Consider the following 19,876-nt stretch of genomic DNA (forward strand, 5'->3'; position numbering starts at 1 on the left):
AGAAAAGATCTCTTTACCAACACCATCAAGAAACGACAGTGATACACCAAACATTGATCAAAAAAGACTTATTTGTCTTCTGCCATGGGATATAGAAGAAACGAAAAGGGAAAGAGATTTCTTTAATCATTTTTCTCAATTTGGCACCCTAGAATATTGTTATGCTGTTAGAGATCAGAGGGGAAGATTATCACAAGGATATGTAAAATACATGGATCCTAAAAGCGCTATTCTACCATTGCAGAACGATGAACCCGAATATCACACGAAATACGCTGAACCAATTAAAAGGAGTACAAAATACAAAATGAACCAAAAATTGACTCTCCAATTATGTTAATAACAAGTTGAGTTACTGACCTACCACAGACATGTGATTACATGCAGAAGGCAACGCTGTACACAAACTACAGAAACGAAGTCATTCCTTACCAAAACCATTGATCTACGATAAAAGATCAAAAGTAGAAGAAAATGAACGCAATAATTGATCTCTACCGTTTAACTAGCCACCTTATACGTCGAATACACATTACTCAGTTCTAAGATTTTAACTTTAAGCTTTGTAAAATCAATTTTTTCTCCTTCGTATTCCTTCTTCTTAACTTCACTTCATTGTTTAATTTTATCTGTAGGATTTATATGAAGTGTGCTTATTATTAGTAAAAAAAAAAAAATAAAAAAAAAATATAAAAAAGTAAAAAAAAAAATAAAATAAAATATGTATATATATATAAACATAAATAAATGAATATAATAATTATAAAAATTGAAATAAGAAGGCTTTAAATTTAAAAGTGCATGTTGTATTCTATTTTAGCTGCATGTTACTCTATTGTTGAAATTTTTTTTTCTCCTCTTTTGTAATATTAAGCTTTAGCATGTATTAAAACTACTTATTAAATTGTATTACAAATACGCAAATATTTCGGCATAGCATGATAAGTAATAATTGTATCAATCCATGTATTCCCTACCCATTATCCAATAGTTTCGTCAACCTAATTTTATTCTCATATCTGCATTCCATACATCACTTATGAACAATAACAACACGAAGTATACTACAAGAACACTCATACATGTACCGTATCAAGTGATGATCCTCACAACATCCATCATATTTACGCTTGCAGAATTACACACACAATGGACAAACAAAACGCTAATATCATAGAAGCAACGGCTGATGGATCCCGGGTTAGCATACTGCTGCAGGGGGATTATAGTAGGCTAATGCTAAAAAAAATTCTGGAAAACTTCGGGATAGTGAGGTCCATCGAACGGGAACCCTGTGCTATGGGGTACTCAAGTTACGAAGTGGCATTCCTTTCACCACGGGAGGCAGCGATAGCAGCTGATAACCTAAATGCACCGCCAACGCTACAGGAGCTATTCAACTCATTGTCGAATGTATCGGACGAGAGGAATTGGGCAAAGTCAACGGCACCTGTCCCCTTGCCAAATAAAAGACAAGTCAAGGTCCACAATACATCGGAAAATAGACGTTGGTTAAACATAATGACCGAAGAACCAATTGATAAGCGCCAATTGGAAACATCGCTTAACAAATTTGGTCCGATGTTATCATTAGAAGAACAGCCATGTTTGGCCCCATACACCAGCTACGAGGCCAAATATTACCAACTATGTGATGCAGCAGTTGCTGCAACAACCTTAAATGATATAACAACCCTTGAAATAGAATACAAATCATCTTCACGAAACATCGAAGCACCAACTAAGAATGCAGAGTCAACGACGGAAGTCAAAGCCCTTAAAAAAGTTAATGAAGAAGAGCTTAGTCCAATATTACGATTTGTAAGAGTAAATCGTACCGGGACTAAAATAAGCGTCATTTTAAAAAAACCTATTAATACAAACTATATTATTGAATTTTTCAAAAACAAATATCCAATGGAAGATATTCGTTTTTCAACCAAAAAACAAACACGGAAAGATATTATTCCCGTTCATATAACGTATGGATCCACTGAGTGGGCAGGCAACATGCACCAGATAGTAGTGTATTGCACAACTCAGCAGCCAAAAAATGTAATCACAAAAAAACCAAAAACAGAAAACACGATAAAAATAAATAACGATCCAAAAGACAATGACTCTTTTCCGCGAAAAGTAGTATCTAAGGTACCAGCCATTATGAATCCGGGTGAATACACCTGGTTGTTAATGACCTTTGGCCCTTTGAGCCATTTAAACAACTACCCATTAGATGTCAAACTCGACGATAGAAGACAGTTATACCTAAGCTTCGCTACATACTGTAACGAAGAATCGACGGAAAGGGCCCTCAAAGGACTCAAAATGTATGGGGCGAATTACTCCCAAAAAGACTCGCAAAAAAGCCGTGAAATAATAACACATTCATCATGTGGAAATTTAATATCCAAATGCCACCTTGAAGTGCACCTTGAAGTGCACAGTCTTCTGTGCAAAACACTAATAAAAGTAAAAAAGACCTGCCCATCATGCCAGGAAAATATCAACTTGGTAAAATACGACTGGCACTATAAACTGTGCCTTGAGATAAGAATGTCAGCAAATCTTGATGCACTCAATAGACTAGTAATTAACAACACAAAATCCGGGGCCAAGGAGAAGAAGAAAACGTAATATTCACGAGTCCATTCCTTCCCTTACTCTCAGTCCCGAATAAACAAATGTAATAATTCTGTAAATTAATACTTTGTTACATTACTATAAGGATTATTGTAAAATGTAAATGTTATGTAACTCATAAATGTTTACTTAGTTTACTTATGAGATGAAAGTTTACAAAAAAAAAAAAAAAAAAAAAAAAAAAAAAAAAAAAAAAAAAAAAAAAAAAAAAAAAAAAAAACCAATTAAATAATATAATATAATATATATTCACCGAGGACCGTGATAGTTTTAAGAAGGGGAGGCTGTTAGGTGACGACTTTTGTAAATTTATAAATTTTTATTTTTATTCTATTTTATCCTGTTATATTTCATTCCCAATGATAAAATTTTAAGACTCTTTACAGAGTCATACTCAACGAGAGTCGTCGCCTAACAAAGCTGACTGTGTACTTCGTGGCTCTTGGAAGTGTCAAGTGACAACCGAAGTGAGCCACGAAGCCTAAACACATGAAGTCAGCAAGTACCGGCCCCATAGCAAGTAAGACAAAGAAGTTTTAACTAAAACTTCGTGCAAGGTGCATTTCTTTGCGCGGCGTTTTAGTTAGTAGCCCGCTGCCTCTCATCAAGTGCAGACGTAATAACTAAATTTATAAGATTAACCAGACGTTCCGTCTATGTTTTTTTTCTCTTCTGTTTTCTTTTATATGTATACTAGTTACATAACATAAAGTGATATAAAACTAATTGGAACAGGAATTTAAATTATTATAAAATAATAAATAACAAATAAATAAATATTAATATAAATAATTATAAATTGACGGGAAGAGGAAGTGCAGGTCATCCGAATTAATAATTAGCCGAAAGAAAGGTGAGTTGATCTGTATAATAAATTCAACACTCTACTTCTTCCTTCCTTTTAATTTTTCTTAAACAAAGAAATAGTTGGACTATCTGCTGTCCCGCAGCCTGTGAAGGAGCGTGAGACTGTAGTCCACAGTTTTTAGTTTTTGATTCGAAGCTGAAAACGAATTTTAATAACATTTAACGTTATTTAACAATTAATACTATGAGTAACAAGAATAAGAGTAAAATGACTTTGAAAGAAAAACAGCATCGTATTTTGAGACACGTGAATTTAAAATATTCGAATATATTATGTAAAAATAAATTTCCTAAGGGATTGCCGAAAGAAATTGCAAATAATTATATAAATTATGCTGTTTATGTTTGAAATAATATGCATAATTTACCATTTGAGAATAACAGACAAAGGGCAAAAGATATTTTGAAAATAGTTTACACTGATTAAAATGGCCCTCATAATGAAAGTACATTTAACATGTGAAAATATTTTTAAGCATTTGTAAATGGTTATAATAAAATTGCAAGAGTATATTCAGTTAAGTCAAAAGATTAACATTATAATCGTTTTGTTTTGTATACTAATAAAGTTAAAAATTAAGCGGGAAAAAGAATTAAAAAATTGAGATGTGACAATGAAAAAAGTATATGAATAAAAGAATTTTCAATTTGATAAAAGAAAAAAGAATAAGTTTTAATAGATGTCCACCGTATGTGCATGAATTAAATGAAACTGCTGAAAGATATGATAGGACTTGAATGTAAATTTCTAGATGTTTATTTAGTGAAGCTAGGATAGATACGAGGTTTTGGCTGGAAGTCGTACTTGCGATAGGCTATTAGATTAACAGAACACTTACAAAGCCTGATGTCAGGCATTTAAAAATATATATAGAAGCAGAGTATATGTACGTGTGCCGAAACAGAGATAAGGGTCTACATGGGAAAGAAAATTAGATTTAGGAATTCTTGTAAGGTATGGAAATGTAAGATATTAAAATTGGATTAATAATAGAGTTATTGTAGCAAGACATGAAGATGTGATAAAATATGATAAATATGATATTAGTTAGAAACATAATCAACTTGAAAATAAACATACACTTTTTTATGATAATAAGTTTGATCCAAGTAAAGAATTTGAAGATGCTGAGTATGAAAATGACCATAATGTTACAAAGAGAGAAAATAAATACCAAAATAAAAAAGAAAATAATGTTAGTGAGTCAAAATAACACCGAAAAGAAATGTCAAGTGTCCAGAAAAATATGTTGATTACTATGTGCATAATACTATTTATGTTAACTATTATTATAGTACACAAAATCCTAAGTTTTGATGAAGCGATTGAAAGTTTTGAATCTGATAATTGGGAAAATGCTATAAAAAGAGAAATGAATTGTTAAAAAAAAGTAAGACTTGGATATTGGTAAATAATTCAAAATGTATGGAAGTTTTAGATGTAAAATGAGTTTATTGAAAAAAAAACGAAAACAAATTTATTGCTAGATTAGTAGTTGTATGGTTTTAACAAAAGGATATTATTGAAGATATTTATCCTCCTGTAGCTAAGATGCAATCTATGAAAATTCTACTATCGTATTGTTTACAAGAAGGCCTAGTTATTGATTAGATGGATATTGAAGCTGTGTTTTTAAATGAGAAAATTGAATCAGAGGTATATATCAAACAATTGCAAGGTTTTGACAATAGTTCTAATAAAAGACTTACTCGAATTAAGTGCTTTATACACTCCAAGCAACCCAAGAGTCATTGAAGTGTATATTTGTATTTATGGCCAAGTTTGTGAATATAAATATACGCCTCAATGGTTCTGGGGTCGCTCGGAACACTCGGAGCTCTTGAATCGAACAAGTCTGTCGTATGTAAATTGTAAAAAGTATTCTACGCTATAAGCGGAAACCCTAGAGGTTGGTTTGAATGTTTTAATAAATTAATTAAAATAACTAATGATTAAAAAATAGTAAAGCAGACAATTATTTACATTTCGTAAACCATAGAAGAGATAAAGCGTACATTATTTATTTGTTGATGATCCATACATTTGTTGTAAAAGTCAAAAGAATATTAATGTGATTAAGGGAAAATTGGCAAAAAGACTTTGCATTAAGGATTTTGGAAAAGTAAAGAATGGTTTGGGGATAAATACTATCTATAATGTAAACAAAAATGTAATGTTTTTGAGTTAGACAAGTTATATTGAATCTTTGGCAAATAAGTACAAACTAGAAAATGCTGAATTACACAGTACACTAATAGATATTAAGTGAAAGCTAGAACATGCAAAAGAAGTAAGAAATGATTTGAAAAAAAAAATTTGATTGGTAATCTCTTGTGTATTAGTTCAGTCACAAGACTTGATACAAGCTACAGCGTTAATTAAGTCAGTTTTAAAACTGTTACACAAAAACAAATTTATGGTATACGATGAGGACTTGAAAATATCTGTATCTAACAAGAGATTTGAACCTTATGTACGAGAAAAGTAATAATGCAGATATGGTCAATTTTTTCGTTATTTCAGACTAAGCAGGTGACAATCTTGATAGAAAATCTACATCAGGCTACGTAATAAAATTTTTAAGTGATCTGGTTCATTCGTAAAGGCGAAAACAAAATAGTGTAACTAAAGTCTTTGTTTTCAGTTAAATACATCGCTCTATGAAAGGCTGTAAGTGACTTAGACTTGATAACAGATTTAATGAAGATTTTAAAGTTTAAATTGAATGAACCGATTAAAATTTATGGAGCTACCTAAGGACCTTTAAGTATTACCAAATTTGTAATTTTTTCCGGACATTCGAAGTACATTGAGGTACATTACCATTGTATTCATGAAAGTTACTTAAAAGAAATTATTGATATAGTAAAAGTAAAATCAGAAAATAATATAACAGATATTTTTACAAAATCTCTTGGAAGGTTGAAATTTAAAAAATTTAGAAGTATATTGAATTTGGCTAAATGACTGAGTTACATTTAAAAAAATGTAAAGGAGGCATGTGGAATATACTGTACATCGATACCAACGTATATAAATGTATATTTAGGAGATATAGACTAGTGGTGATATCTCTGGCAAAATACAAGTGTATGATTAATGCGGACGCTTGGCACTCCAACGTGGGCGCAACATAGATCTCGTCTGCCTGTCAAATCATGCGGACATTCATGCAAGCAGCTGTTTGTCGTTGACTGTATTGTGTATCATTATAATAATTACTTTATATTAGAAAAGAAAAAATAACTTTGTTAAACTTGATCTTTCTTCGTTAAATGGAATAAAGTAAAAAAAAAAAAAAGAAAAAGCAAATTGTCAGAGTTCACTTATTTCTTTTTTAACGTTACAGAATGCATTTGTAAGCTAACGAATAAGCCTGGTTTAATAACAGCAGGTACCTTAGAAGAATCCCATAGCCTACGAAAAAAGAAGCAACGTCCTGCTTTTTTTGACAGTGACGCAGTTGGGGTCTGGTTGGCTTGTTGTGACCACGAGGTAGCAGAAACGCATTATGTTTACTTATTCTACCATTTAAGAGAAAAAATTCTGTTGTGTTAGAATCTAAGGCAGTAGAAGCCAGCTCTGACTACCAAGTCTATCATTTTAAAGGTAATTGATTGTTTTGGATCTTAAGGGTTATTTTATCATGAGTTGTGGAACTTGGTCATAAACTTGCTCGCAATAGCGCAGAAAAGTTTGCCAGAGGACAATTTTGGAAAAAATTGAATCATTAATAACCTGATTGACTGGAGAACATCTAGTTTAACTCCTCAAAAATTAGCACTTTTCACGTTCAGTTTTTTTTTTTACGTGTCAAAAGACAGGAAGGACATAAAACCACTGATGCCCTTCTTTTTTTTTCTTAATTTTCAGACTTAAAAAATATTAAAAATAACTCAATTCTATTATTTACAAAGAGTATTATTAGTTTTAGCTAATGCCAAAAACTTTTTTTTTCATCAAACCAAATTTATTGCAAGAACAGTGATAAAATCACTTTATATTTTGATTAAGCTCTTGGTTGAATAAGCAGTGGGTACACTGTGATACAAAATAATTTACTAAAATCAATTAACTGTTTTGACTAAACGGTAGTATTAATTGTTATAGCTGTAATACTTATGTTTTAATATTAATCAAAATAATATTAAGGATAGTAATGATATTTACGATAATGAATATGTTAAATAAGAATGATTATAATGTAGTGGATGTGGCCAGCTGTCAGCTTCTCTTAACTGTAAAAATAATAATATAAAAAAGCAATTTGAATTAGGCATATTGCCGCAAAAATAATGCAAAAATGTTAGCCACATTAAAGCCAACTCGCTCTCTGCTGTTAGCTATGGAAAGGATGTTGGCTGACCGTACCTTAGCAATTTTAAAATTTTGTTACTTCTTTTGGAGATAGCAGTATAGAACGAACTCTCTTTTAATGTCTATGTATCAGAAAGAGAAAAAAGTGCTTTTCTTGTTCGTATTTCCTTACGTATTGAAAAAGCGGAGAAATTTATCGAGATTGCTAAATTCGCCAATTATGGGTGAGTTACAAAATTGATAGTATAATAACAATGAACAACTTGGTAAATTATACATCTCCGAAACTTATTAGTAAAAATAAGATGTTTCTTTACAACATAAATAATTTGACTACATATTGTGTATACGCAACACATAAGCTTATCGGTTACACTCTAAGAGTACTCACGGGCTTCTGGGCGAGCGGGACGTGACTTCTAACTGAGGCATGATATCGGATGATAACAATGAGGTTTAGATGAGAGATGCTTTATCGCCTCATGTCAATTATGCTAAAGAGAACAAACCCTGCAATAAACGTTTCAATGAAGATGCTACAGCCAGCATTGCAGGTAACAACAAACTTAAAAAGTTGGACTCGTCGAACGAAGCTGATAAACAAGCAGCAAGTTAACTTACCTCACTTGCATATTCTTAGGTGCTGATCATCAGAGAAGGAACCAATAAAAGCGAAACTGTTGTTCCTGTAAAAAGATATTTCTCAGAAAAAATATGGTGTCATAATCTGTAGTAAAAGGCCAAAAGAAGGACCCACCCCTAGAATGCATAGGTACGCCATAAGTAAAATACTATGCAACAAATACAAAGTTGACCAAGTGATACCTAAATCATTAAGAAAGATAATAGTTTTCTTTACAAACCACCTCGATGCAAACAAACTACTTGATGATAGAAATCTTGTCCAAAGGTATGTGATGCATTCATACCTAACCATCGTTGAATGAGAAGAGGCATAATAAGAGGTGTAGACACTGACATCGAGGACTCAGACATCCTTGTTTATCTTAAATGCCAGATTGAAGTGATTGGAGTAAAGAGGATCATCAAAAGAAATCGTGCCTACAATCAAGACAACACCTTATCAAAGTGGATCCCTGCTACAATCGTCATCACATCCTTTTTTGGACAAGACCTTCCTAGATATGCTTACTTGTATGGCATCTCACACGAAGTGCAAGCTTACATCACCTTCCCTAGAATATGCTATTTATGCTACAAGCCTGATCATAATTCTATAGACTGTAATGCTAGTCCTGTATATAGGAACTGTAGCGAAAAAAGTAAAGTCACCTACTTCTAAATCTAAAGAACCTAGATACGACTAGTATTAATTCTAAAAAGAAGACTGCCCAAACTTTCTGACAAACAGCGTTATTCTAGGATTTAAACCTTAGTTTTTAAGCCTCCATGTACCCAACAATAAAAGAAACTTGAATGAAATCAAGGCACAACACCTCAAATCCAACCAACCAACACAGCGTCAAGGAACTCACTGTTTGGATCAGAACAACTTAGCCTCACTATTTTAAAAAAAGAGGCAGCCACATTACCAACCAAGTTTATCTGACCAAAACAAATATTATAAATAACGAACTGACATCATTCAAAGTCAAGTGCAGTTCGGGACTCAAGATTCTTTGTTGCAAAAAAATGAGGTGGACTCCGATGACGCAAACCCATTGTATTCTACCTTTTTCAAAATTACTTAGTAGTACCCAGCTATTAGTTAAACTTACCAAATTTATTTCTACTAATATATATATATGTCTATATATATATCTATATATATATATATATATATATATATATATACATACGCTGGAACACACTTATTTTAATGTTTATAATCAAATAGTTGGACTTATGGCTAATTTATAAACAGACAGCACTAATATATACAACTCATCTTTCAGGTGCATGGTTTGGAATGCAAGAAGCTATCAAAACAAAACTTTAAATTTTAAATAAGCCGCTATGGACTTTGATGTTATAATAATTGTAGACTCCTGGCTCACTTCAAAAGTAGAGTACCATATCAGCGGGCTTAACAACTATAGACAAGACTGAATATATGCTGATGGGAGAGGTATCTTAATCTTCATCTGAAACAATCTAGCATTCGAAGAAATACCTGTCACTCATTCTCTAGAACATGTTAAAATATGTTGCTTATTACTTAATAACATAAAACCTAACATTAAATTATATGTATGCTACAGATCTCCTGATTTCACACTAACCTAATCAGAGTGGAACAAGTTAATTGATTGTGTCGTCACAAACCGTCGTTCAATACTCGTGGAGATCTTAATGTGAAAAACACCAATTGGAACTGTGATAACAATGAAGTAAACGGTAACCGCCTAGAAAATGCGTATCTTACTCACAATTCGTATTTACATAATTTTGATACTCAATCTTATGTTAATCTACACGCTAATTATAGATTTAATCTCAATCTAATATTTTCCACCCATAATTAAACTCATTGGATTAGCTATGAAATCAGTGATGTCACGTGGGACTTGGACCAGTTCCCAATATTTTTTAATGTAATTATCAAGAGATCCTTTCACCACAAAAAAACATTTAAAGTTAATTCCAAACGCACCGACTAGAACGGGGTTGAATCTACACTTGAAAATTACTACACAGATTTTTTTACATCTATGTTCAATAATATGACACCAGTGGAAAAATATACTAGTTTCATATCAACAGTTACAAATGCTATCACTCTGAATACACCAGTTAAAAAGCCAATAACCAAGCCACGTCATATAAGCCCGGTTCCTTGGTGGGACGCAGAATGGGAGTGGTCTGTAAGACTCAAAAAAGCGGCATTTAAGAAATATTTTTTTACCTCAAACATAAACGATTTAATCAACTACAAAAAATACTGTGCCATGAGCAAAAAACTCTCAAAATTAAGAAAAAAAAAGAAGCGCACTCCACAATTTTGCTGAAAATATCGATTTTCAAACAGATCCAACTTACATATGGAATAAGAGTAAAATTTTCAAAAACTGTTGGATTAATGGCAAACCTATACATACCTCTTAATATCTGCAAAATAACAAAAATGCCATTGAATTGGCTTTGGATAAAATATGCCCTCCGTGGGCTCCAACCAACCCCTGTGCTCCTCCTCCATCTCCTTCAAATAAATTTCAGGACTCTTCTTTCTCATTTATCGAGTGTAACTATGCACTAGACCAAAAAAATAACAAGTCAGCTCTGGGTATAGATGTTATATATTATGAAACCATCAAAAAGATCCCTCTTAAGTACAAATTATTACTTCTCGACATATTTAATGACATGTATTCTAAGGGTATGTACCCGGAGACATGGAAAGAAATTTTTGTATACTTCATTGAAAAACCTAACGGTAACGGCCTTCGACCACTGTCACTCAATATGGTTTCAGAAAAGCTAACTCATGTATAGACAATTTAACCAACTTAGTCCTAACTTCAGAAGAAGCTTTCAAGGAACGTAGCAATATTTATGCAGTCTTTCTAGACGTTGAGGGAGCCTTTGACCATGTTGACATAGACATCTTAATTTACAAACTGGATAGCTTGGAATTCTCCCCTACAGTCATTAAATTTGTCAACTTCATAACTAAAGAACGCAAAATTTATACAGATCTTGTCGAATCTAAGCACCTCGTCACCTACCGAAGAGTTCCTCAAGGTGTAGTACTCAGCCTGATACCTTATACTCTATATGTTGCCTCTATAACAACTCATATATAAAGCAAAAAGTTCAATTTCTCAGTTTGCTGATGATGTAGCCCTATACACAAAATCCAGTTTCGGTACAAATAACAAAAGCATCCTGGAAAACACAATAAAAACTTTGAATAACCTCAATAACATCAGACTTAGCACCTCACCACCCAAATCTTGATTCTTGCACATAAATAAAGAAGTAATTAAACCTTGGCAAACTGAAATTAAAATTCACAATTCCATTATCAAATTCTCAAAACACATAACATTTCTAGGTGTAACCTTAGATCATCAGCTCAACTTTAATGAACATCTCACCCCGGTTGACAGAAGGTGCATGGCTGCCATGAACATTATCAAGTATTTATGTGGCACTTGGTAGAGTATACAGCTTAACACCCTTTCAATATTATACAAAAGATATACTCCTTCTTTGACTGACTACGCCTGTTTTATATACTTACCCAACAACTATAGCAAAGTCACCAAACTGGAAAAAATACAATATGCTGCCATGACATACGCACTGTGCTATTGCATAAGTACTCCAAAAAACATTTTGTTAGCAGAATCTAAAATGATTACTATGAAAGAACGAAAAAATTTCTTATGCTTATGCTACTTATACAAAATACTCAGCAATGTAACATCTGACACTACATCAAAAATATTATTATTCCATGACAAGTATAAACATCATTATAGATTCACCTCAACCATTTCTAAATGTATACTCACCTTTCTTAATATGAACAACGATTATAACATTGCCATCAATATAATACCCACTACACGCCTTACATTCACCATTTTTTCACCAACGTAACTCCAATGCCAACTGACTTTAGCCTTGGACGTTCTCTTTAAGAATCTCTAGATCTTAACAGCATCCTCATCAATAACACTCACTCTAGTAAGGTCATAGCAATATACACAGATGGTAGTAAAATCAAAGAAGCTCCCTATGTAGCTCTGCTTGTACATGTCCCCAACTCAATTTAACCACTACAACAAGCTTCAATACCACTGCGTCTACATACTCTGCGGAATACACAGCGATCAATTCTGTCCTGGACTTCATCCTCACACAAAGCAGTGAAGACTTTATAATCTTCAGCGACTCACTAAGCTCTCTAAAAAGTCTATGCTCACCTAAACACTGCATGAAAACCAACTACCTTGTCTTAAACATCAACTTCAAATATATAAAGTATGTTTCTCAAAACCTGTCAAACTCCATAACACTAGCTTAGATACCTGCACACATCGGACTAACTTTCAACGAATCTGCTGACCAATTGGCCAAGAATGCTACATTTACAATTGAACACTCATTAAACTTCACTAATTTAACGGATTTATACGAAACCTTCTATTCCAATGCCTTCAAAAACAAAGACTCTTTTATCAGTCGTCAAAGCCAATTCAAAGGTGAATTCTACTTTGAATGGTTCCATACTACGAGTAGGATACCATGGTTGAAAGGACTAAACTGGTCCAGTAAAGATATAGCTACCGTAAATAGGAAGCGATCAAACCACCACAGTGAAAGAGAATCTCTTCATTGAATAAATATTGTATATAACCCCAAATGTAAATGTGGCCATAAAAAAGAGGATTTGAATCATGTAATATGAGCCTGCCATTTATATAATGAAAACAGAAATATCCTTATACAGGATCTTTTTAAAAATAATGTGCTACGGCCTTATAACATAGAAAGTCTCATCGCCAAACTAAACACTGTCACCTGCGCAGCGATTTGTAGGTTTGTCAAAAATTGCGATCTAAAAATCTAAGATTCCGTCCAATCATATGTTTAATTAAATTGTAATAAATTATCGACTGATTAGAATTGACGTACTTAGGAACTTTATCATACTTATAATTTAGTTACATATAATGTAGCAAATATTTCTTATGTTATATACTGTTCTCTACTACATGTAATAAGCCTTAACCAAATGTATACACATCAATTTTCTGAATAAATGAAGTGTATTGGTTATTGGGATAATAAGATATACTTCAGATGGGGTCAATACACTATAACTTATAAAAAAAACCTATAGCTAATTTTTACTGTAGTTTCCATGAATTTAACCATAGTTAAATAAACAACATCTTAGTTTATGTAAATGTATGCGCCCAACTTGTAAAATATTTGTAGAGTTTTTTCGATTCATTGACATAATTTCTCCCAGCTAAACTTTAGCGCTAAGTAGTTTTTTAGAGTCTGTTTATTTTCTTGTATCAAAAAGTTTTACTCTTTACTTCTTTTTCATTTCGGGTCAGCATAGGCCAGCGTAAATACGCGTAAGTCAATGCTTTGTCATAGTATTGTAGCTATGATTTAACCAACAGATACTTTACCTTTTTTTATTATGCACGTTGGTCTATCTTTCTGATATTTTTGCAATCAGTATTAATAATTTTGTAATGGTTAAAAAAAATTAATAGAGACATCAAAAATTAGTCTTCAACACTAAACTTTAAAGGAACTTCAATGGCTTCCAGCATCGTGATTTTTTCACAGTAAGCAGTGTAGAAGGCCCTCTGAAATTTTTAAAATGCATTTTAGAAACTGTATATAAAAGCTTTGACCTTCTCTACCGATATCGTGTATTTATTTTACCGCTCTTTTTAGACAAACGAAGAAAAAAAAATTACAGAGAGCTCAATCAGGGCTCTAAGATGGTTGAAGCCTTAAAGTAGTCTTGCTGTGAATCTGGTTGTTGATGATAACATCGTTGATGTTAGGTCTGACGGGAACGACTCGATGTTTCAGTCTCTTCAGTGCCTCCAGGTGAGAGGCTGGGTAGGTAATTTGTCCTTGAAGCAAAAATAGAAAAGGAACGATTCCTCAGATATTACAAGAAGACAATCAGCATTGTTTTGATGCAATACTTATTTAAACGTGCTTTTTTCGTAGGCCAGGTATAAATTTCAATCACATATCGCTGTTTAAGCTAAAACTCTAACACTTCTTGAGAAATGACAAAAAAATTTTTTGAAGAAGTGTTATACCTCTCTTATATTGTTTTAAGTGAACTAAAACCAAGTCTGCTTAGAAAGGCCAATTCTCCATTACATTCTCCCGAGAGTCTAAGTGCACTGAGATAAATAATCTTATTACAGTTAAAGCGTGTGCATTACTTTAATAAATTATGCTGTTTATATTTCATTTACTTTGATTTGTAATACTTACTTAAACAAAATAAAAAAACTTTTTTTTTATGACAATACTTGACCTTATAAGTATCCATTAAAGTCTTACATGAATTAAGGATTTCTAATCTGCTCTCAAAATAATTACTACGTTTTTTGGCCGAAATTCAGTTATAGTACTTTTTGCACTCTATTTAATTTCCAGAATAAAACAGTATATTGCGGAAGCATTTTTAATTGTTACTCTACAGTAACGAAATACAGAACAGAGTTATTAAAAATAATTTTCATCAAAGAACGTTTAACTGTGCGAGATTTTAAATAACGTTCTTATTTCCAAATATGTAGTACTATTTTTTTATATTATTATTGTATACAGAGTGAACTGAGTTTGTTAAAAGTGTAGTTCATAGTATTTTAAAGATTATTAGGAAATAGTCTTAGTAGATTGCTAAATAAGTTAAAATTTCAGTATGTATCGGTGGTGTGCAAAAAAAATGTAATTTTTTTTTGTTTTTCAACTTTATTTATATAAAGAAGACTTCACACATTGAATTATCAAAGTATTTTTCGTTAAAGTTCAACGCATGTTGCCACCAAATCAGTAATTCATTGATTCTCTCTAGTAAGGATTTTTGGCTTTCACGTTTTTACCTTGTTTATAATTATAAAGAAGCCAATGTCAATAATGTTCCTTACTTAGCATTATTATTAACCTCGTTTTCTTACACGTAGTGAAAAACGATATAAAAGCTTTGACAGTGCATTTTTATAGCTGAAATAGACTGTCATCACACCGTTAAGAGGCATATGAGAATTTCAAAGTTTAATAACTTTTTAGCGTTTAAAAAAAAAAGTTGCATTATTTTTGCACACCCCCCATAAATACTTAAGTCACTAAAAAGTATCTTAAACTTCTTTAAATTGTTTTAGGCGTACTCGTCTATGTCGCCAAGCACTGAAACACAGACACGATCTATACCAGGAACCATAGTTACGTCTGTTGCTACACTGCCTCCAATGTCAACACTACGTGGCTGTGTTGCTGTTCCTAACAACCAAGCCCGGGGTGCAGTCTCACCAGTGCCACTTCAGTATAATCATGGGTCTAGTGTCCCAGTAAGTACGAGTGTAACGATGACAATTGCCTCTACCAACCAGCCAGTTGTACCTCAGAGATCACAACAGCCACCACTCATGCCACAACAAGTACCAGCACAGTCAGCACCATCATCATCTAACCAGGAAAGTCTTGGAAAGACTCTTTCATCCGTTGTAAGAAATCTCCTGATTTTTATATGTCGTATTTAATCATTATCCTTGCAACACTAATCTAATGCTTAGACTGATGTGTAGCAAGTCATAAATTTTAATAAGACTTTATCTTATTGATTGACAAAACATCAGCCACTAAACTTTTTTTTCTAAATAATAGTAAGTCGTAAAAATATTGAACTTGTTATCTTTTAGCTTTTGCATTGTTACGACGTACAATATGGATGTGTGTTCCAAAATGTAACTACAAAAGGCACTCGTGATGGTATAGTTTAATTGTCATGATCCATAACCTTATCTAACTTACTGTTAGCTGGTCACATTTTTCACTATAAAAAACCTTACAGCAATTGAAATGTTTTGTTATAGTATTATGAATATTTGTGGGTACAGAAAAAAAAGTATTTTTTAAAATATATGTATATCATTATCCTCAATATTTTTGCACGTTTAGTATATATATCATTTATTAAAAATTTCTTAAATAGCCTTGTTTCTTAAAAAATATTTACTAAGGCCGAAAAATTTTTTTTTTCACCTTAAGGTATTTTTGTCACTAATTTAAGACTAATTTTTCATAGGCAAATTCTAATCCCACTGGTAGACAAATTTGTACGTTATTAAAAAAAAAATTCTACAAGCAGCTGTTAGTTAAACGAAAAACAGTTAAACTGGTAAGAAATGCTCTTAAAAGTTTTTATTTACTCAATGAGCTGACGATCTACTAACAAAGCAATGTCAATAAAAGTAAGTAAACATTATGCTGAAAGCATACTGACTCGAGCTTATTAAATATCAATCAATTTTGTTTATAACACCCTCTAATCAATATACTACGATTTCTCTTTCTTTAAGTATAACTTTGGTCAGTTTCCAGTTGTCAAAAAATTAGTTAGAACTTTATGTGTACCCAGGAAACTCAAAGATTAGAGATTAACACACAATCGATGTCTGTCCTTGTATGTTGAAGGGTGGGTTCATTACCCAGTATAGAAGATCAAAGTAGCTCGGGTCGCAAGTTCTATGAATAAAAATATCTCCAAGTAGATTTTATAAAAATTAAAACTAACGTGTTAAATAATCTATTGCCCCCTGTAATATCTACAGAAATTATTTTTCATTACTGCCTTTCCAATTTTTTTTTTCTTTGACAAGTAAATTTAAGAAATTCCTTTGCATTTCTTTTTTATATAATTTGTTTTGGTAATTCTTTCTTATTCCAAGCAAATTTATTTATGTCTCTTTGGGCTAAGATAAAATTCTTATATATTAAAACTAAAATTTTTGTATGCATTAATTTCCTTGCTAATTGTAACTAAAGCTAGATAAAATTAGATAAAAATCTTCAAACAAATTTAATTTTTAAATTTAAAATAAATGACTCAAAAAAGCATCTTATTAACTGAAATAAGAATTTTTGAGTAGACTTAAGAAGTCTTAGGATTTGCAATCACTTGAGGAGTGGTAGGTTTAAGTAAACAAGTAAACTAAATTCTTATATTTCTTAAATTTACTTAATTTTTCTGTAATAAGGAAATTGTTTTCAATAACTGTGTTCATTACTTATAATTATTTAGATAATTAGTGCAATTCTAAATTATCAAAAAGTATTGTATACTTTATTTCAAGGGATTTGAATCACTTAGAGATAGTTGAAATGTCACGCTCGGATGAAAAAATTAAATTGTATTTCCTACTTCGATTTTTACCAAACTATTGATAAACTGATTTTAAAGTCTTCCCCACACGAATTTTCTTCTACAGACACGTAGTTAAGCTAGAGCAAAGTATTAAAACCACGAAGAGTTTGTCACAGATGCTATGCCTATCGCGAAGGAAATCACCTCGGTTTAGATCGTTTTCAGGGCTTTTTAAATGTCTCGAGCACTGTTTGTGAAATCAACCTAGTAACTTTACCAAAGAAGCGCTTATTCTATATCTAGTTCCACAACTACTTGGAGTACGTCATCATCACGCGATAAGCGGTCGATTACCGAAGATCCAAGTAGATACCAGTTAGTCGTGGTAATACCAAAGATTAGTAGGGAGATTGCCACTGATTTGAGCGCACCATCGCGGCAGACCAGTTAAACTATACGCACGTTTACAGCAGCGGAGGGGAAGACCAAAATGTGCCTACGGTAGGTACCTAGTAGAAGGGGAAGGAATATGTGCGTTCACATGGGTATAACTATATACGTTTTGGCTGCTTCCTGCCTGAGCTCTCGAGTCAAGTCCCTCAGCTCTCGGCTATCGCTGCAGCTCTCGCATGCATGTACAGACCTATTTATGTTTCCGATGCGCTGTATTCCCTCAAAAAAAATTTTGTTATGAATGTTGGACAATTAAGTATGTTATTATGTCCGGTAATATATTACTCGTTAAATAGGTAAGTATTAAAAAATATTTGTACAGCTAAATATTGCCTAATACTGAGTTTTTTCTCGTTTAAAGTGACACATCGAGTAATGATAACGTTACTCCCGATATTTAATGTAAGTTCTCGGAACTTCTCAATAAAATTATTATTTTTACAACTCGCATAATGTATGTTATTATAGGTACACTAAAAAAAAAATTTTACATGATATATAAATACGACGTACCGTAACGTTGGAAATTATTGATTATTTAATAAATATTTGCTTATTAAAATTTTTTCAAGTAAATAAGAGCTCTTTGCTTTTATCTGAACGTTTATTTAGCAATAAATGACTTTTCTAGGATTAAAATGTCGTTCTTCGACAGAAGTAACCTTTTCAATAAGAATAAGTCTTTATTAAAATATTTAGAAAAGTATTAGTTCTGCTTTAAAGTAGTTATATTTTAACTCAATTACTAATAGAGAAAAAAACATCAACTCAAACCGTGGAGCTTCATTATAAACGTATGTCACTTTATGCACCCGTGAGACCAATGAGCTAGTAGTCGAAGCAGCCAAGTACTATGCCATGACTTACTACTTTAATCACTCCCGGGTTCAAATCTCCGGTGAGGTAAACTTTTTGTTTTACATTTGGTTTTTTTTTTCCTCTTTTATTTCGATATTACTTAGTGTAAAATTTTTTTAATAATTCTATTTTATTTTCATGTTTACGTTGCGTAACGAATATTCATACTTTATTCATTCGTCTGGGGATTTTTTTAAATTTAAAGTATTTTTTGTAACAATATAATGCTAACAACGAGGCACATGTTAATTAACATTTCATCCTTGTTCAGATGGCTATGCAACTATTATTGGTATATTTAAAAATTATTCAAATAACTCAAGTTATTTCACGCCGGATTGACAAAGTGCTATTATTAACAATTTCAAAGAGGATCACACCTTTTATAACCTAATTAACCATCATATAAAATGTAGCTAAATAATTACAAGACTATTAAAAATCAGAGAAATTAAACTAAACTTTTTTCTGGATGATTTTTTAATCAACAAATTGATAAAGTGGTATGTCGCAGCACAAGATCTCGTCAAGAGCAAAGTTTCTATGCATTCCTTTTTCGAGAAACAAAACGTAAATAAGACTAATATATAAACCAAAGATTATCTGCGACTCCTGTTATTTTCAACCGAATTTTATTGTAATCATTTTCATGGCCATTTCGGCTCACGCAGCTTGCATATCAAATACATGAATTCATTATGTATTTGTTCAATAATATATAATTGGTCAATAATATTTTCCCCTTACGTACATATATTCATAAAAAGAAGCAGAATCGTTTGCAACTGCGCAACGACAATGTTATTACCCAACCCCTTAAACATTTACAAATTAGCATAAAAACTTGAGCTTTTAAAAAAATACCTTTTATTCTTCGTTACTCCAACGTCAGCCAAGTTTTACTTTCACTTGAGCCT

General features: G+C 32.1%; 1 protein-coding gene across 3 annotated transcripts in view; it reads left to right on the forward strand.

Moving 5' to 3' along the window:
- Positions 1 to 19,876, forward strand: part of da (transcription factor daughterless) — a 632,912-nt gene that overhangs the window by 163,368 nt on the left and 449,668 nt on the right. For all 3 annotated transcript variants that reach the window (XM_089595689.1, XM_089595691.1, XM_089595690.1), the window contains one exon: positions 15,667 to 16,008. In XM_089595689.1, the coding sequence (XP_089451815.1) occupies positions 15,667 to 16,008 (342 nt within the window). The remainder of the gene's footprint in view (positions 1 to 15,666; positions 16,009 to 19,876) is intronic.

The sequence above is a fragment of the Copidosoma floridanum genome, unplaced genomic scaffold (assembly GCF_036245765.1).
Source record: "Copidosoma floridanum isolate Cflo_tuat_1 unplaced genomic scaffold, Cflo_Japanese_pri ptg000027l, whole genome shotgun sequence".
Taxonomy (NCBI): Eukaryota; Metazoa; Arthropoda; class Insecta; order Hymenoptera; family Encyrtidae; genus Copidosoma; species Copidosoma floridanum.